Raw genomic sequence first — 21,556 nt, 5'->3', positions numbered from 1 at the left:
GGCCACAGGGGGGTCCAAAGTCAGTGTTAGGGGGGCACTGGCCCCCCCTAGAACCGCCCCTGGAGAGGAGAGCGAGTAGTTACATGGGAATAGTAAATTAATGAGTAAAGACGGTCTTCCTGGTTGAACTTACGCTGAGCTTCGTTTGTCCGTTCTTTTTCTCAAAACCTAAAGCCGTTTCTTTACTTTGAGGGTTTGAATATATCCTTTATGTCATGTGGACTCACTCCTTTTCTGCTATATCACTTTCCAGGTCGTTAAGTGATCTGGTGATGTTTCATGTCAACTCTGGACATTTAATTGTAAAACGGATATAACAACAATCAAGTATACCTTTCAAATATAAGAGTGTCTTTGTTTATCTTTAAACCATACTCAATTACGATTAGTTACCTTTCTCCGTGAGTTGATAAAACATTTAATCAGTGATATAATTTCGCTTGGCATCAACAAATAAAACATCTTCATTTCATATCATCCTGTGACATTGTCCTGTTCATAGCACGTACTGATCTGAAAATGAAAGACATGTCTCATATTGGACAGATTGAAAAACAGACAGCAGCGCCCAGAGTTCCCATTCAATTTATTAGATATGTTTTATAAATAGACACACTCAGACACATATGTAAAGTATAAAAAATACAAGAGTTGAGGGTTTCTAGACATTTTAGTGAGGTCTCTTCTCCGTTGCTTCAAACACCTAATTTTAAACTCGTATGACTGACAAAAAGGGAAAATTCATTTATTTTTTCTTACACAGCATAGTAGTTTCACTTTCACAAGTCCATTCATCAAGCAAGTTACTATCATCAATGGCATGTTAAATGAGATAGAAAACAGTCACATGCAGCCAGCACCTGTAGCACATCAGTCACATCTCAGTGAAACAGATTCTCAAATATATATGTACTTCAAGTTTTACTGCTCTTACAAATGATCAGGATATCACAAGGGAAGAAGTTGAAATGGAGAACAAAGGTTAATGACGGGGAGAAAACAGCTTATTTAAACTTTACTGAGGAGTTATTTACTAATGCTTCGTCATGTCTTCCAGATATATTGTCATTTGTAAATGGGCTCAAAGCATTTTTAAACATTTTGGATATTAGCATACATTTTTTTTCCAGCCTTAATGTTGAGTTTTTTTTTTAAAACATAGGGTTACTTAAAGGTAGGGTAGGTAACGCAGCATCCACACTGCGGCGTGCATTGAAGCTTGCCGGCGGGCGTGTCTGAAGCTCGACCAACAACCACTCACATGAATCTCCCGCCGCGGACACACAAGCACGCGGTTTGATTGGCTAGAGCTTGTACTGGCATATGATTTGATTGGCTAACGCTTCCGTCGAAGCTTCAAAAGTTGAACATTGCTCAACTTTTGAAGCGAGCAACGCGAAACGACGCTCCCACAGTGCAGTTCGGCAAAGCGTGACGTCACCCCATTCAAAGTGAATGGGCAGAAGCGTTGAAGCTTCAACACACGCCGCCGTGTGGACGGGCTGTAAGAATGGAGAAACCGGCTCGAGTGCGCTAGAATTTGAAAATACACAACCGGAAAAAATCTGCCTCTTCCTTCAGATTTCCTTACAGAGCCCCAACACACACACAAACACGCACATGACCAATGAGGGCACGAGATAAGTTTGTGCACAGATGGAAGGCTGACAGGCAGGTAGGCCATCCAGTTATTTTAGCTGGGCCGGCTCAGATGATTGGTCGTGCTTTTCACAGCGCCACGGCTTCCACTGATGAGATTTTTTTATGTATTTATTGTCAAAGCAGTTAAGATATTCATTGCTATCGGGATGTTGAGAGCATTCCATGGAATATAACAAAAAGTGTTTCTGAAGGGAATAACATACCCCACCTTTAACGTAACCACGGTTCTTTGACAACAGAGTAAAGTGTTTACTATGGGGGATCGGCAATAGTGAAACACTGATCAAAGAACTCTAAGATTCAAGCCCTCATCGGTGTGCTGGAAGGAAATAAGGGATTGAGGATGCTACCAAAACAAAATTAAGAAATGTATTGTGTCTTTAGATGAGGCAACACGGCTAAGTTTCATTTATAAATCTTTCTAAAACGTCTGCAACCAATGAGAAATGCACAGGTTCTCATTTGCTAAACCCAAAAAGGACAATATAAATCACACGTCATAAACCTAGTGCAGCACAAATACACAACTAATGTCTTTTTCAAGCATTTATGCACCATATAGCTACTGGGCCACATCTGGCTCACCTTGTTCTAAGGACAATAACTCCTTTTGCTAATTCATATATTTTTTATTTGTAAACATATCTAAAAAATACAACTCGCCATAACATCAGTGTTATAGGAAATTGCATGATCTTTTATTTTTGTAACTCTCACTATTCACAGTGTTTAAAACTGAACACAGCCCAACACCTACTGTGTGGCTGAACTGGCACCATTTCAGTTTCCTTTGTGGAGGTTTCTCTCAAGTCCAGCAGCGCTCCAGTGATTCAGAACCACAGAACCACCGAGTTTAGCGTGAACTCTCCAGAGTACGCCATTAAAGTAAAACGTTAACTTTTAGTAGCACTTCTACTTAAGCGACAATTAGATTTCGTGCCTTTTTTTTTTTTCAAGTTGCACAACTGTTTTTTTCAGTTTTCATTATTTTCTTTTGATTTATGTTGCCACCAACACTTGATCTCAATTTTAGCAAAACTTTCTTTACAGATGTGTATAATATTATGTCATATAACAGAAACAACTCATTCTACAGGAATCTGGTACTTAAGTCATGAAGCAACTTTGCATAGAAAGTATTTACGTGGCTAAGAAAATAACGTTTAATATTTTCTGCATGATATACCATTAAAGTTGCATATGAAAAATAGTCATGTTATACTCACACACAGAAACTGGCTCATATAAAGAGGGTAAGATTAAAAACATACAGTTGTTGCTAATAATTAGCTAAATGAAATACCATGTCAGCAGGTAACCCCTACTAATGGGAATGTGTTGTAACAGTAAATGACCGGGATACAGATCAATAACATGTGGTGGATAAAAAAGATGTACTTGGTAAAAAGATTAAAATAAATAATGTTCGGTACTCATTCTGCACCTGACAGGAAATATTCTGAAAAAGAATAATACTGACCAAGGAGACATGAATATATATCATTTTGATAACAAAATACTTATTTACAAACGTTTGTAATTGGATTGATATATAAATATGTGTAACAATATATATGTATTTCTATACATATATATTTACAACAAAAGGTGCACTTAAATGATGTCATCGAGGAGATGCGGGGTGCCCACCCAGTCCAATGTCCGGGGCTCAGAGGCAGCCATTATCATGCACATGAACTGTTTACCGGTCCTCTTATCAATCGGATAAATGGTCGTGGGTGTGAACCTTCTGTTATTTTCCACAAACTCACAGAGCTGTTGATACACCTGTGGGAATTCATGGCGTAGGAAAACCCCTCTGATCCTTAACTCCCGTTGTATATTAATAAAACAGATTTCCCTAGCTTTCCTGCCTTCCTCTCCCTCTTTGTCGATGTCCGCTGTTCCAGGGGGTGGAGTGAGGATCAGCGTTTCCATGTCCGTCTCTTTCTTGTGAACCTTTCTCTCAGGGCTAAAGGAAGCCAGGGCTACCTTTGCATATTTTCTGACGGTTGGAGCTTCGTTCCGTGGTGATGGCCCCTCGGGCATTTGGTCACCAACGGCAATGGATACATTCAAGATGAAACATTCGTTAGGGTCGTACTCTTTCCCAGCTTCCTGAAGCTCCTTACAGTACTCCCCTAGGTTGCCCTTGAAGCTTTCAAGCTCTCGGAGGGATAGGTATGTAGGAGACATTGGAAGAGTATCCAGGCCATACTGCAGGAAGTTACTTGATGATGCAGGATTTGGAAAACCAAGGAAAAGAACTCCTCTACCTCGTGAAAGGTAGCCAACTTTGGCAATACGGGAGAAGGCTTTGTGGACTTCAACAGTCTCCCGGCAGTGTTTGATGATGTGACGACATATGCTTCCCATTCTTCCATACAGGCAGTTTGCTTTATGAATGTCCCAGTCTTCCCTGCGACAATTACGAGAGCAGTAGTAGGTGTAGCAGCTATGGCAGGATTTGAAATACAGGCAAGCATTGAAGAGGGTCTCTGTCCTCCTGCATTTGTTATTAGAGCACATCATTGTATCATCCTCATCTGGGCTCTGATCTGGGGAGCACTCATCTGCACTCTTCATAGCATCACTGCCCCCGATGTCATGGAAAGAATCAGGATTAATTCTTATTGACGTTGGCTGTTTGTCAAGAGGAGGTGGTTCATTTGTAAATGCCCTCGAGCTCTTTCTGGACAGAGATACTGCTTCCTCCTCATCAATTAACTTCTTTAATTGATCAAGAATGTCCTCACTTGCCCTTCTACTGGGTGGCTTGTAATCAGTCACAAGATCTGCCAGAAGCTCATCAAGTTGTTCAAGGCTTTGTTGTAGTGAGGCATTGTCGTGTGTCTTCGCTTTGGTTGAGCTTTCAAAGTCACGCTGACACAGTCCTGGATCTTCTGTGGTTCTGGAGTCAAGAACGTCCCAACTGGCAGACCGTCCTTCAGCCTTATTAAGTTTCCCCGGTCGCATGTCATTATCAGTGATTGTTATCTCAGGAGTTACAAACCAGAGTTTACTAGTACTGCCCTTTGATGTCTCGGTTGGGCTTTTGTCAACGAGTGAGTTATCAGACATGGATAAGGCCGCATAACGTCTTGGAGAACTGGAAAGATTGACTACCACTGGTTGCGGTTTGTCCCCGGTGGCTGCTGCAGGCTTCCTGGAGTCAAGAAGATCATCATAGCTTTGACCCCGCTGTACAGGAATAGGTTGTTCTCGCTCTACACGAGAGTCGAGAATATTGTCCCATGACCTTGAGTAAGATTTTGATTCTGTGCCAATTCTTGGAGGTTCTACACATGGGTTGGCGTACCAGGGTGCCGGCGCAGGCTCTGGACGGACTCTGGTTGGAGTGACTTGAGATACATAAGAGGCAGGGTTGGTGGAATAACCAGAAGCATCTGAGCCATACCAGTCCTCTGTTTGTGCCTGAATCACTCGAGCATGTCTTCGGCCCTCGGTGTAATACGCCCTTGCTGGGACATGATGCTCTGGGGGCATTGCGTACATGTCGCTGGAATAATAAAACCTTGGTGGAGCTGTCTGGATTTGATAAGACCTTGGATCATCCCCATAAAATATTCTTGTTGGAGGTGTCTGTATGATGTATGGCCCTGGTTCATTGGGTGCGTAGGGTTTGGGATACCCGGACTGCACAGAGTATTGATAGGGTTCCATCTCAGGGTAATAGGGTCTTGTTGCTACAGCGTGCACCATTCGAGTCCTTGGATCTTGCACATATTGCACTTTTGTAGTATTTGTTTGTCCAGGTGTGTAACGTTCGTCATGAAAGCGAGAACTTGGCTGAGGTGGAGCAGAAGCGACATATCTCCCTGGGTCGTCTGCATAAAATAACTTGGTTGGCACATTAGGACTTGAATGAGCTCTGCGTTCCCTACCATAGTATTCGCCTGACGAAGTCGTTCTTTGCAAGGGACTCTCCATGGGTTGTAAGTAACTATTGGGCATGCTGCGGGAATATTGATAAGCTTGCCTACTCTCTCGACCTAACGAATCAGTCGGAGTTGTTGTTCTTGAGTAAGAGAAATGGCGTGGCACAGTCATACTCCTACTCCCCCCACTGTGGTGCCTCTGCCAGGGTATGTCCACATGAGGTGTAGCTTGTTTCCGTCCAGAATGTTGTAGCACTGCATCATCTGGTTTAATGTCCACCCGGCACCTGACATGAGGGCTAGTTGCTGGTTTATCAAGCCCTCCGCCCTCAGGATTATCCGCAGCATAGTGAGGTGAGTACCTACTACTGTCACCCATTTGTGGCTGCAATTTACTGTGATGGACGTCATGCATATGAGCCCTAGTTGCTGCATGGGACGACTCCCTGCGCGGCGATACTTCTGGCCTCAAGCGAGAATCTTTTGAAGCCCTTTGGGAATCCCTGCCCTTCCTCCCCGAAGAGGAGGACACTTCAAAAGACACAGGGGTGAGACTGGTCTGGACCCGAGGGGCACTTCTTGACCTGGTCCTTTTCTTTTGTTCAGGGACAATGACTTCACTGGGCATATCTGCAGCCAATGGTTGAGGAGGTAGCCTATGGCTGAAAATGTCCGGAGCAGAGAAGCGGTATCTCTGCTGACGGCCCAAGGCATTCCAGGCAACATCTGGGTTGGCCGCATGCCTATCAGTATTCTTGTAAGGGGACTCCATTGAGTTTGATTTTGGGTACTCCAATGACTTATAGTCAAAGGTACGGCAGTGCCTCTTATTGACTTTGCTCTTACTGTCCTCCAGTGTGTAGTTTATAGAATCACATTGTTTGGAGGGTTGCAAGGACTTGTAGTGTGTAGAAAAGGTGATCACTTTAATATCTCGATGCACAGTTGATACCAGTAAGTCAGGAGGGTCTGTGCGTGTCATCTTAAAGGGACTCCTCTAGTTTCCTCCATCAAGATGTTGATGTTTCCTGGCGAGATAAACAAATAATTCGTATTAGTGACATTCATTCAGGCAATACACATATACTCCACGAACTGTGCATTGAGGAGAAAGACGAGGCAGGATAGATTTCTTGTTATCAAGTTAGTCTCTAGACTCAACTTGGCAGAAATGTAAAAAAAACGTTATTGTTTAATAATGTATGATTACACATTCAAGCAAAAGAGATGTGTTGCCAACATAGTCGAAGGATTTCCTGCTTGCTGTTACATTTACGAGGAAATATGTAAAATAAACGTTCTGGTGAAGCTTAAAGTGGACCTATCATGCTATATTTGAATAATATAGTGTAGGATCATACCTATATAAGGCATATTTATACTTTTTATTTTTCAAAATACCAAACAGATCATGCATTTTAGCCATTCCTCATTTCGCTCAATTGAACACTGTCTTTGCATGGGCTGATTCTGTGAGAACAGCACCATCTACAGGCCTGGCATATGTACTACAGCGTCTCCAGTGCTTTCGAACGGCAATGTCCGTGGCTGTCTCCTCCTGATTGGTGGAGTTGGCCCAATAGCCGTAGCGCCACTTCTGTGACGTCATAGAAGTGTTCAAATCTGGATCAGTCTGTATCAGATCCGTTGCAGCCCCTTTTTCAGAGATTTGGGTATGGAGGAAAATAGAGAGGGTTGTGTTTTCTGACACTTGGTGAGTTCCCTGGAACACCGGGGACACATATTCATGTAGAAAAGACGTACAAAAGTGCATTTTGCATGATAGGTCCCCTTTAAGCAAGAACAGCCAGGGGTTCAATCCTTGTGTTTCATCTAAAGTCGTCGATATATTATAATAATTCTTCCCCAGGTGTACAGGACTAGAAGCATTCATGAATTTTAACAAAATCTTATGAAACAGTGATTTATCCGCAGCACAGCCCGTAATCTGCTCTCTGCTCTGAATTCTATAATTCAAGAAAAACAATTGGGGGTCTATTACTCATAAAAGTGTGATCTGATCTGATTCATAGGAATATTTGTAAAAGGGATAAAGCAAATGAAAGAGAGGGCTATTACAAAGATGACAGAGTTATTATATTTTATTTATTATACTATTTCATCTGTGTTATTGTGTTGCACTGTTGGAGGAGCCTGTGACCTCAGATTTTCATTGTCATAACTACACTGCAGCTATGTACACATGACAATAAAAGCCTTGAATGCTTGAGTTACATTAAAAGACTACATATTAGACACGAACCCAATCTGCTGCCACCTGTGAGAGCCCCCCAGACGAGAAGGAGCTGACCCAGAACGGGGGAGCAGACGCTCAGACCGGAGCAGATGGAGGATAATTATCATGTTAACATGGCTAATGTCTTCATACGTTCCTGCAGCCCAGAGCGGAGAGCAAATGTCCTCTTAACGGGGTGCAACTGTCAGAGTGCATTAACAGTTCAGGCAAGGTCATGTTCTCATAAAACTACACATCTTTCTCCACTCCACCAAACTGTAACACTACGGACACAGGGGCAATACATGGATATATATAAAATACTCAAACCTGCACACTAATTAGAACTTAACTATATATACATATATAACGTAACTGTTATAGCTTCTATCTATCTATCTACTGTATCTATCTATCTAGCCATCCATCTATCTATCTATCTATCTATCTAACTACCCACCCACCCACCCCCCTCTCTCTCTCTCTCTCTCTCCCTCTCTCTCTCCCTCTCTCTCTCTCTCTCTCTCTCTACCTATCTATCTATCTATCCATCCATCTATCTATCTATCTATCCATCTATCTATCTATCTATCTATCTCTCTCCCTCTCTCTCTCTCTCTCTCTCTCTCTCTCTCTCTCTCTCTCTCTCTATCTATCTATCTATCAAACAGTAACACCACATGACATATTGGGTATTCACCGTGTCTGTCAATTAAAAGATTGAAAATAACATTTAGAAATAACCCTATCTATCTATCTATCTATCTACCCACCCACCCACCCATCCATCCCCATCCATCCCTCTCTCTCTCTCTCTCTCTCTCTCTCTCTCTCTCTCTCTCTCTCTCTCTCTCTCTCTCTCTCTCTCTCTACCTATCTATCTATCAAACAGTAACAACACATGACATATTGGGTATTCACCGTGTCTGCCAATTAAAAGATTGAAAATTACATTTAGAAATAACCCCTGGGTTCCATTGGTTAAAAATAGCATCTCATTTCATTTGAACACGGCCTGTGATTGGCTGACTCCTCTCAGCAGCAGATGTCTGCACAGAGTGGCGCTCCTTGGCCTTCACACTCTGTCCGTCAGCTCGCCTGTAATATATTTAATTTCTATATAAGGTTATCTAAGGCGAGGCATTCTTCTAATCGGTAATAGGTCTTAAAGGGTTGTTGTACCTATATGTTTACTCTATTTGATAGGGTTTCATATTGTTGCATTGATTCACTTAGTCTTGTTTCTTCAAGACTTCATCAATATTTATTTCATTGTATTTTATTTGTATGATCAAACCTTTTGTGTCTTGATCGGTTAAAATGTTATATTTTGTTGCTTTGCTGCATGCTTCTGTAAAGGTCCTAACATCTGATCATCTGAGGGGAATTTCTTGTTGTGTTATTATGAACACAAGACAGTGTAGAGTAGTGGCTTTCACTTTTCCACTGGGATGTAGTGGTGTTACTTCTGGTCAGCGATCATAGTAAGCACTGCATTGTGGGTATTTTCTATGGAGCGGAAGTCCCGATGGATTGCAACACTGCACCATTGGCACTAAACACCCTAGAAAACGTCTCTCCGGGCAGAACTAATTCATCCTCTGCAGAGCTCCCCTCCCCCAACATCCCCATCCAACACTTTATCCTCTGACTCCCCAATTTAATTCCTCTCCATGAACACTTTGAGGGGGGGCGCTGCTCCACATCTGGAAGTGTGCCACATTTAATGGATTAGGGAACTGGGAGTATTTGGAAAAGTTGTGCTGATGTTTTTATTCTCATTGCTCAACATGAAAATAGCCTGTTGTGAGAGATCTGCATTCGAACATCTCAAGGTTTTATATCACAATGACAGGAGTGCAAAGGTACATCTAAGGTTTGGTAAATATTTTTGGGTCATGACATAAGCTGCTTTGTTTGTTGTGTCTTTGTAACTCTGGCACAACAATTTCCTTCGTGATGAATAAAGTCCTATCTTATCCTATCTCAATATATCAATACCAAATTCAATACTGCGGCAAAAACCTAAAAAATCAACAAAAAGTAATGAAAGAGCTTAAAATTAAAACAACCAGAGTGAATTATTGTACCATATTCATACATTTGAATATCCTCTCTACACATTTAAATCTTGCATGTCACTGCTGCTTATAACAGAATCAATCCTTTGAAGAGTTGATTCTCAGAGAAATGCTCCTCGTTTCCTCTCGTCAGCAGCGATGCAGAGTATATGTCAAGGATTTTATTGTGAAAGGTAAGAATGGAGAAAGAGTGAGCAGTAAAGAGTTTGCCATCCTGAAAGCTGCTGTGTTATTACTGTGTGACCTTCAGAGTATGGGCGCACCTCACTCAAGGCTGCTGCAGTACTTTAGTGTCATATTTCCCTCTTGGAGTCTGCCTATAGTCGACGACAGCTCTTGTATTCATAGCGAGAATATGAAAGAGAATCATGGCCATAAAGCCTGTGGCGACTGGCGAGTGTAAGCAGAGTGTCGCCAAACTGACCCTGAACTGTCGCCAAACTGACCCCGAACTGGTCCCAAACTGACCCCGAACTGACCCCGAACTGACGCCGAACCGAACTGATGCCAAACTGACCCGAACTGAAACCAAACTGACCCCAAACTGACCCCGAACTGACGCCAAACTGACCCCAAACTGACCCCGAACTGACGCCAAACTGACCCCGAACTGACGCCGAACTGAACTGATGCCAAACTGACACCAAACTGAAGCCAAACTGACGCCGAACTGACCCCGAACTGACCCCAAACTGACGCCAAACCGAACTGACGCCAAACTGACCCCAAACTGACGCCGAACCGAACTGATGCCAAACTGACCCCAAACTGACCCCGAACTGACGCCAAACTGACGCCGAACCGAACTGATGCCAAACTGACCCCGAACTGAAACCAAACTGACCCCAAACTGACCCCGAACTGACGCCAAACTGACCCCGAACTGACCCCGAACTGACGCCGAACCGAACTGATGCCAAACTGACCCCAAACTGACGCCAAACTGACGCCGAACCGAACTGATGCCAAACTGACCCCAAACTGACGCCAAACTGACGCCGAACCGAACTGATGCCAAACTGACCCCAAACTGACGCCAAACTGACGCCGAACCGAACTGATGCCAAACTAACACCAAACTGAAACCAAACTGAAGCCAAACTGACCCCAAACTGACCCCGAACTGACGCCGAACCGAACTGATGCCAAACTGACACCAAACTGACGCCGAACCGAACTGATGCCAAACTGACCCCAAACTGACCCCGAACTGACGCCAAACTGACGCCGAACCGAACTGATGCCAAACTGACCCCGAACTGAAACCAAACTGACCCCAAACTGACCCCGAACTGACCCCAAACTGACCCCGAACTGACGCCAAACTGACCCCGAACTGATGCCAAACTGACGCCGAACCGAACTGATGCCAAACTGACCCCAAACTGACGCCAAACTGACGCCGAACCGAACTGATGCCAAACTGACCCCAAACTGACGCCAAACTGACGCCGAACCGAACTGATGCCAAACTGACCCCAAACTGACGCCAAACTGACGCCGAACCGAACTGACGCCAAACTGACCCCGAACTGACGCCAAACTGACGCCGAACCGAACTGATGCCAAACTGACACCAAACTGACGCCAAACTGACGCCGAACCGAACTGATGCCAAACTGACACCAAACTGAAACCAAACTGAAGCCAAACTGACCCCAAACTGACCCCGAACTGACGCCGAACCGAACTGATGCCAAACTGACACCAAACTGACACACTGCCCTGCATGTAACACTAGGAAACAGGTGTATCAGACAATATGCTGTAACACCTGGAGGAAGGTCTCCCATGGAGGTGTTTTAGGATGATGTATGCCAAAGAACAAAGAACAGTGAGGTCAGGAGAGAGGAAGGAAACACCATTTCCAGAGGTGGGAAGTAGTGGAGTACAAATACTTTGTAACTGTACTTAAGTACATTGTTCTGGTATCAGTACTTTACTCCACTACTTATTTTTCTGACAACTTTTTACTTTGACTTCTTACATTTTGAACCCAAATACCTGTACTTTCTACTTCTTACATGTTGAACACTAATACCTGTACTTTCTACTTCTTACATGTTGAACCCAAATACCTGTACTTTCTACTTCTTACATGTTGAACTCAAATACCTGTACTTTCTACTTCTTACATGTTGAACTCAAATACCTGTACTTTCTACTTCTTACATGTTGAACTCAAATACCTGTACTTTCTACTTCTCATATTTTGAACACAAATACCTGTACTTTCTACTTCTCATATTTTGAACACAAATACCTGTACTTTCTACTTCTCATATTTTGAACACAAATACCTGTACTTTCTACTTCTTACATGTTGAACACAAATACCTGTACTTTCTACTTCTCACATGTTGAACACAAATACCTGTACTTTCTACTTCTCATATTTTGAACACAAATACCTGTACTTTCTACTTCTTACATGTTGAACACAAATACCTGTACTTTCTACTTCTCACATGTTGAACACAAATATCTGTACTTTCTACTTCTCTCATTTTCCAAACCGGCTGGTTCCTTTAGTCTGAATGTGTGTTTGGTGGCGTGATCATTATTCTTTAGAGTCATTGCGTGCCTATTGATTTGAACACGATCCGTGTATCCATCATTTCCTGGTCTTCTCTAAAGAAGAGGGACCAATGAAAACGTTGTCATGTTGCCTTTGTTCAGCATGGAAACATTCATTAGCTAACAATGACATTATTGTTCTATTAATATAAAGGGGGGTCAGGTACTCTTTAAAACAGCTGCTAGTTATGGGTACTTTTTACTGAAGTACATTTCAAAGCCTCTTTACTTTGACTTGAGTAAAGAAGTTTAGTCAGTACTTCTACTTTCACCAGAGTGTTTTTAAACACGAGTATCTGTACTTCTATTAGAGTAAAGGATGTGTGTACTTTGCCATCTCTGTCCATTTCTTCTACGATGATGCTCCTATCAGAAATGAGGTCATACAGTATGTCATTGGCTCGCATGGTGAGTAAGGCAGATAACTACGCCCTGTTTCCAAAAGAAAGGCTTTGATACTTAGCAACATGGTAATAATAGATCGCAAGCTCCACAATAATTCGGTCAGTGAACTATGCTTTGTTGGTGTGATGTCGCCCACAGCATTGCAGATAAAGAAACTGCTAGTTGAGGGTCAATTTATTGAGCTTTCAAGCATAGGAAGACATCGTTCTGTTTCCTTCAACATCAGGCCAGAAGAATGTACGCTTGCTTAATCTTGTCCTAAAATCTAAATGGAAGTAAATACAAATAAACTTCTATTTTATTTGTATTTACTTGCACATCTCACATCTCTCTCTTGCACTATGTTATCTCTATTGTTATTTATTTCACTAAATGTATTGGTTTAATTGGTTTTATGCTATATATCACAACATGTCATGCCAGTTAAAGGTGAGGCAGGTAATTTTGGAGAAACCAGCTCGATTGCGCTAGAATTTGAAAATACACGGCCGGAAAAAATCTTCCACTTCCTTACAGAGCCCCTCCTCCAACACACACGAACGTGCACATGACCAATGAGGGCACGAGATAAGTTTGTGCACAGATGGAAGGCTGACAGGCAGGTAGGCCATCCAGTTACTTTAGCCGGCTCAGATGATTGGTCGTGCTTTTTACAGTACTACGGCTTCCACTGATATTTTTTTAATGGATTTTTTGTCAAAGCACTTCAGATATTCATTGCTATCGGATGTTAAGAGCATTCCATGGAATATAACAAAAAGTGTATCTCGAGCCGGTTTCTCAAACTTACCTACCCCACCTTTAAACAGTACAAAAGTTAACCAACTGTAAAACACAAAGAAAAAACGTTATTTATTACAAAGTTATTTATCCAGACACTTTTTACGCGGATATGGACAATCGTGCACTAATTCCCAAAGATATTGAAGTGACTGTTATTTTGTAAATATTGATTGTTGTGTTTTTATCTTAATGTGTGCACATGTATAAATGTGTCTCTTGATTGTGTATATTTAGGATATAAATATTTTATACATATCTTTACATATTTGTATTTTTATATTCGGTGTGTGTGTGTGTGTGTGTGTGTGTGTGTGTGTGTGTGTGTGTGTGTGTGTGTGTGTGTGTGTGTGTGTGTGTGTGTGTGTGTGTGTGTGTGTGTGTGTGTGTGTGTGTGTGTGTGTGTGTGTGTGTGTGTGTGTGTGTGTGTGTGTGTGTGTGTGATTCATTTGCTTCTGGCTCATAATTGTTCTTAATTCACTGGAGTAGTCTCTGCCTCACGTGGCTCGGCCTCTTGAAGCCTTCCCGCTGGCCAGCTGACTCTTCAGCTCTATAACGTTTCCTGCTCCATTTCCTGCAGCCATTTGCAGTATTGCCATATAACTCTCTTCAATGCTTCTCATGTAGTTGCCACATTGGGGATAAATCTGCCAAAGTAAATCACTAGTCTAAACACGCGTTATGCTACAACAGCATAACCCTAGCCCTCGTTGACTGCTCCAATACAATATCACACATAATGTATATCTTAAACACAAGTGGCGCTTTCACACCGGAGTACTTTTCCCTTTTAGTTCTGATAGTTCGTGGGATTTTGTGTTCACACCAAAAAGAGAACTTAGTTCATGAGAACTTTTCCCCCCTTTTCAGTCCCTGCTAGAGAGGTGGGACTTTCCCGAGGAGAAAAAAGTTCCAATTTCTGATTGGCTGGGCGAATTGCAAACCACGCCCCGTAAAACTCTGAAAGGTTTTGTGAAGCCGCCATTTTATTTGCTGGCATTAGCATTATTAGCATTAGCATTAGCATTAGCCCCACGTGCCACCAACGGAGAGAGAATAACTTATGGCAACTCAAAAGAAAACATGTGAGCGGTGGAGATGAGGAGGTGTCGGCGTTCTGACGATTTACTCAACAGACACTTCTTGCAGTGTCAGCTTCCCTTCCTGCATGGATCTCCTTTAACAAAGATGGTAGAGACGTGAAATCATGATATGACCTGCACTATAAACTCTATCAATCCTCTATCTACAGATGAGTATTGCATTCACTACAACCGTTTAAATGACAGATTGTAACGTTGACTTCTGTATCTAATTCTTCCGTCTTAAGCTGCCTCCACATGGCCAACATTAACAGCTCTGCGCTGACGATGCTGTTTCTATTGGAAGAACATGAATAGGAAACGCCACCCTCAGCGTTGTGTACGTGGATGTGTAAAGACATCTGGATACAGCGTTTTAGGCGGGGCTAAAATCACACCTATGAGAGCTGCTCGGTGGACTGACGCTCGAGAGAAATTTGGACTTGGTTGTCTTTAAATCCCACCGCCAATTTGCACCATCACGGCTAGCCTAGGCTCAGTGAAATAAATGGAGAGGGGAAATAACTTTAGATGTGGCTTCGAGCACATTTTACCATTTTTAGGACCTATTTTAATGTTTGTACTGGGCCTCATGATGCAACAGATGGAGACACGCCAGTCTTAGTATCACTGTTAGGACATTTTCTTTAAGTACAACGCACGTCCTGAGGGCTTGGTTGCTTCCCGCTTGTAATTGACTGCAAATGTTATCAGACTGTATGAAGATGCGTAAGCTATAGCAGCGGAGGAGGTGAAGAAGTGAAGCAAACAGCATATTATGTGAAGGAAGCTCGAGCATCCTAGTAATGACATCTCATAATGAGAAGATCTTTATCGTGCTGTGTGTTTAAAGTGGAGAATGTGTTGAACTGTTTAATATCGAATGAAAGGGGAATAAAGTTGGAAGCACTTATTTTCCTGAATGCTGTCCACTACCCTTTTTCTCTACTTCTATAACGGACTACGGTCAATGTAATCTTACTATCAGGCTGAACGCTGATACTGAACGGCTCACATGTTTTAAACAATATCTGCATTAATTGTTACGGTACAGGAACGGTCAGGCTACTGAAACACTCGCTTAAAGTGAGGGGCGGATTGTGGTTATGGTTTATATAAGAAGTAATGGGTTGTGGCAAGAATGCACTCTGGGTTTCCACATGTAAAAAAGGGGGCTACATATTTCCTCCATTATTGGTAGCATCGGACATGAATCCTGTGCCACAGAATTATCCTATGACTTGTAAGGATACAGAGCTGTTAATGTGGCTTTATTGTCCCAAAATGTTTCAAGTATCAGGATATCTCCACATGCACGTTAAACTCTGACACACTGTGCATTTGCTAATGGCTTTATTCTAGAATCTGCCGCTTCGATGTGGCTGCCGAATTGTCATCAACTAATTGCTGCAATCATTTCTCCACTCCACAATAACTGCAGAAATATCCCGTTAAAGCTGCAGAACCACATCCCCACCGTGATTTTGAGAAGCCTCGATGTGCATTAACAGGAATATGGAGTCTGCCGTTTCAACTTTAAAAGATTCAATATGATGATAAAAGATATACTGAGATGTATATAGTCTGCCATAAATAGAGAATTTGCATCATGCTGTCATTATCCATTACTGTTGATGAGAGGGAGGAACCGAACCCTGCAGAGTGGGTTTCGATGCAGCAGTGTGAAGACAGCTCTGATCCCCTCAGAGGAGGAATGAGGGAGGATGGCAGGTGTTTTGGACCTCAAAGACACATCTGTGCAGAAGGCAGACCGATCTCACACCTCAAAGGCTTTAAATGAAGTCTGCAGAGATATAAATACCCAGGCTACTCAATGTTTCCTGTAAACGTCCCAAAAAATGTGATCACAAAGATAACAGCATACATTGATTTGGATTGATCTGTTTTCACATCAGTGAATTATGGGCGGCTGCTACTTTGGGAGCGTTTTAATATTCTGTCACCTAGCCACAGGACATTAGTTGCTGCCTTGTCGATGCTCCATTAGTTTAGATTGAAATGTCTACAACCATCGGATGGATTATTGTTCCCCTCAGGATGTAATAACTTATCCGATCCTCTGACTCTCATTGGAATTCATTTTGTTTTATGCATACACCAGCACAACTAGTTACATTAACATCAGCTTTAACCGTACTTTGCATCTGCTAAATATCAATACCATACATTAAACTGTGAGCATGTTAGCAGGCTGATATTAGCATTTAGCTCCTTGTGCCTACAGGCCCCACGAAGCGGGTTGAGCACAGGAAGTGAACCATTCATTTTGCTTCTCTAATGTTTCTGTTAAAGCTTACCAACTAGCGAGTAGCCTGCTCACCGTATGCCATGTTCAGAACAAAAAGAGCAAATCCAAAAACTAGAATAATGCGAGGAACCTGCTCATTAGCCAACATGAACGATATGCAGTGTTCGAAAACACCCAAAAACTACGATAACTGTTTTCTTCCCGACAGATTTGTCCTGGTTTTAACTTCCTGTTCCACCAATGCATTATACGTGTTGCTCAAAAATATATTCATAAAACATGAGCTTAGGGAAACAGAAGTGTCTCAATGAGTGATGTGTTCAGGGCCAGGCGTTGGTTTTAGTTGTGAGTCTGCTGCAGTTTCCTCCCTTTCCTTTCACTAATTCTCCCCTGCAGGCCCGACTGCTCTCACTGTATGTAATGAAAAATACAGAGATAATGCTCAAATAATTGCTTGTAATCTCATCTCATATCGATAAAAGTGCCAAGCTATATTACTTTGTAGTAATACTTATACCACACACGTGGTTCAGCATGGGATGGGTGCTTTTATTTCACTATACAATGAACAATTGGGCTGGTACCTGATGATCATTGGTCAGCATTGGAATACAAATAATTAGTCAATGAATGGGATTTTCATCAATGCATTAAAGCCTGTTTACATGTTCTGAACAAAGTACTTCTAAATTCAAATTCTAAATTCGAAAGCTTTTATTGTCATTGTACAGAATACAACGATATTTATAGTTACTGCTCCAGCGAGTTCTTTAAAAACAAACAAATTAAAACAAATGTTCTAAGAGTAGAAATACTGGTAGCTACTTGTGAGTTATCTCTCGCCACTTTTTACATTTTATTTTCCAATCCCAACCTTAACCATAACCCTAACAAAAGTGCGTATTTAGAGAGTCAGAAAAAAACAAAAAAGTGGCGTCAGATAACCCACAAGTACCAAAATACTTATAAATGAATGCAAGGTTTACTGTCATCTCTATTTGATCTATCTGCACTCATCATGGCCTCTGTGCACATCTGCAACACCTGGCCAGGCTCTCCTTCCGGTGTTAAACATCAGAAACACCGTGTGTCTCACTGAAACCCCGCAGAGCTGAGGGCCTGTCCTGTCCCTGGAACAGATGAACTTGAGTCCAGGAGGAGCAATGCATCAAGTCCGGACAAACGTCGCATTGACGCGCTGAGCTAGCAAACCGTGCGGAGAGAACCCTGCTCCACACACACACTCCTGCTCCACAGTCCACACACACTCCTGCTGAGGATGATGTCAGTGTTGGAGCACGAGAACACATCTGCCCAACATCAGCAGGGAAATGACTGCAGGGCAAACCCATTCTCGTGCATTGACAAAACACATCGACATGCTTAGAAAGCCCCTCATTAACAGCAATCTGCTGTGTGCTATCGATGCTAACATACATGCAGAATACACATCATCAATGTGCACGATCATTCCGAGGCGCACAGATGGAGAGCACTGATTGGAGGAAAATGCATGATCAGATCCGTGTTTCCCTGCAGGCTAGCAGCCGTACCCAGGAAGGTTACACGGTGATGCAGAAAGGGAGAGCCCCGCCATGTCTTACCGCATCTCATCCGTCCTCTGGAGCCGTGCGCACTGATAGTGGTTTCCCGATGACGACATGGAGCATGTGCAGAGGTAAAACCGCAATATCCGCCTGAGAGTCCGGGTTCATCCTCTCCTCTCCTGCCTCACATCGTTGGAGGATGTCAACCCCGGTGCAGCATCCTCTTCTACGTAACCACACCCCCTCTCTCTCTCTCTCTCTCTCTCTCTCTCTCTCTCTCTCTCTCTCTCTCTCTCTCTCTCTCTCTCCCTCTCTCTCTCCCTCTCTCCCCCTCTCTCCATACCAATTCAAAAAGCTTTATTGGCATGAATAATATGACATGCACTACTATTGCAGAAGCATTGTATGAATAACATCTTACAATAAACATCTACAGAGGTGGAGAAGTAGGAGGAAGATCTTGTACTTGAGTAAAAGTAGAAGTACTCAGATCTTGTTCTTGAGTAAAAGTAGAAGTACTCAGATCGTGTACTTGAGTAAAAGTAGAAGTACTCAGATCTTGTTCTTGAGTAAAAGTAGAAGTACTCAGATCTTGTACCTGAGTAAATGTAGAAGTACCAGAGTGTAGGAATACTCTGTTACAGTAAAAGTCCTGCATTCAAAATGTTCCTCAAGTAACAGTAGAAAAGTATTCTCATCAAAATATAGTGAAAGTAGAAACAGTAAAAGTAGTCATTGTGCAGATTGGTCCATTTCAGAATAATAGATATGATATGTTTTATAATGATTGATCATGAAAGTGTTCTCAAAGCTGGTAAAGGTGCAGCTAGTTTGAATGACTTTGTATACTGCAGGGTAGCTGGTGGATTTACTCCAGGTGGAACTAAAGTCTGATTTAACACTTGATTATATTTCACATCATTCATCCACATCTGTAAAGTAACTAAAGGTATTATATACATGTAGTGGAGTAAAAGTACACAATGTACCTCTGAACTGTAGTGGAGTAGAAGTACACAGTAGCATAACATGGAAATACTCAAGTAAAGTACAAGTACCTCAACATTTTTACTTGAGTACAGAACTCGCGTAAATCTACTTATAATATCTATATGAGTTTGTATGTCTGTTTATAATGTGTTTCCGCTGCACTATTTCTTAATGTTCTTAACCCTTTCACGCATAGAGGCTACTACAGTGGGCAGCTTTTCAAAAGGTGTTTCCTTGTATATGCATGGGTTTTGATGGCATAGTTGCACCATCAGCCACTACATGGGACCCTATTGCATCACCACTACACTGCCACTCAGTGGAGAGTCAGTGTAAGTGCATGATACATTTCTCTAAACCAAGATGGACGACAGAAAGCCAGATGGACCGAATCCATGGCCGTTTCTCAATCTCGAGGATTCTGGCTTCCATGCCAATATTTCAAGGATACTACTTCATCGAGTGCCGCCGAAGGACTCGAAATTACCCCCAAACCAAGGACGTGGCCTCGGTGGAATTCCAACTATGCTGGAGATTGGAACAGTCCTTCGGCCGCACTCAATGACGTAGTATCCTTGAAATATTGGCTTGGAAGCCAGTTTCCTCGCGATTGAGAAACAGCCCATATGTTGGTAAATATGGTACTTTGTTACATTTGTTATCACCAAAAATGTGTTCCGTGAAAGTAAAGCAAGTTCATAATTAGATAGACATCGTGAGGTATTTATTTTCGGCACAGTTTATGTTGAAATCGTTAGAGAGAGTGGCAAACTTGTTAGCCTGTTCCATTCTTCTTTGTTTTCCGAAGCCGTGGCTTGGAAGTATACTTGCTTCGTTTCTGAAGGAAGTGACTTGGAAGTACGCGACTACCAAGCCAGCATCCTCGCGATTGAGAAACACGAATCACTCGTCGATATCTTGCCAATCTTTGTATGGAAAGCGCCCCCTGCAGGTATAACAATGTTGGTGACATCAAGTAACAACTAAGGAATCATATCATTCATAAATTGTATTGATTTGATTTTTGCAGGAAATTATGATTAATCACCTGTCCAAGTGGATGTCATGCATCACTAGCTATATTTCATATACAATTACTGTTACTGCTACTGTTGTTCTTGAAAATAATTCATTTCCAATATCTTTTTGGGGCTTAAATCAATATACTTGTGTTATTATAAGGCAATGTTAAGTTTGCACATCTTTATTTATCATTTATTCCAAATGTACATGTCCTAACCCTTTAACGCATACTGTCCACCTATATACTGTATAGGTGGACATATACACATTTTTTTTCTAAATTTGAATAAATAAACTAAAGTTAAAGTCTTGTTTTTCATGCCCCAAGAGCAATAAGAACACTTGGTAAAAAAATCCTGACTGATGTTTTCATAATTCATGCATGAAAGGGTTGTTTCTTTACTTCTGTAAACTATTTGAATTGCCTTGTGTTCAAAGGTGCTCCATAAATACACTTGCCTTGCCTAAAAAGATTAAATTAACATGCAGTCCATTTACAATTAACGGTTTTTTCACTACTAAATACTGTTAATACCAACATGAATTATGTGACCGCCTATGTTTCCTGTAGTTATTGAATTGCCCTTTTTACTGCACTGTTAGTGTACAGTTTTATTATTATTGTGCTGCTGTGTTTTCATTGAATCTTTTTAACTCTGGCACAACAATTTCCTTCGGGAAGAATAAAGTTCTATCTTATCTTAGCCATATAAATATACTGACAGATTCCTTTGTGTTTACTCCTTTTATATATAGTCTATGCTTTTAACCCATCTCTCTCTCTCTCCCTCTCTCTCTCTCTCTCTCCCTCTCTCTCCCTCTCTCTCTCTCCCTCTCTCTCTCTCTCTCTCTCCCTCTCTCGCTCTCTCTCTCCCTCTCTCTCTCCCTCTTTCTCTCTCTCTCTCTCTCTCTCTCTCTCTCTCTGTGTCTCCATCTGTGTCACAGTTGACTCTTAATGGTCAGGTTGGGTTTCACACACCTGCAAGTGATACAGGCTCCTGACTC

At 42.1% G+C, this 21,556-nt stretch overlaps 1 protein-coding gene across 1 annotated transcript; it reads right to left on the bottom strand.

The window, feature by feature from the left end:
• Positions 1-569: 569 nt before the first annotated feature.
• ajm1 (apical junction component 1 homolog) lies at positions 570-18,792 on the bottom strand. Its single transcript, XM_079658395.1, has 2 exons — positions 18,596-18,792; positions 570-6,589 (listed from the first exon to the last, which is right to left on the bottom strand). The coding sequence occupies exon 2, from the start codon at positions 6,541-6,543 to the stop codon at positions 3,277-3,279; it is 3,267 nt and encodes a 1,088-aa protein (XP_079514521.1). The 5' UTR covers positions 6,544-6,589; positions 18,596-18,792; the 3' UTR covers positions 570-3,276.
• Between the last annotated feature and the right edge of the window lie 2,764 nt (positions 18,793-21,556).

This window comes from Notothenia rossii, assembly GCF_949606895.1.
Source record: "Notothenia rossii genome assembly, chromosome: 11".
In the NCBI taxonomy this organism is placed as follows: Eukaryota; Metazoa; Chordata; class Actinopteri; order Perciformes; family Nototheniidae; genus Notothenia; species Notothenia rossii.
This window is presented reverse-complemented; position numbering and strand designations above follow the sequence as displayed.

Excerpts from the sequence above, each read along its gene's own strand:
- ajm1 (XM_079658395.1), bottom strand. The coding sequence starts at position 6,543 with ATGACACGCACAGACCCTCCTGACTTACTGGTATCAACTGTGCATCGA.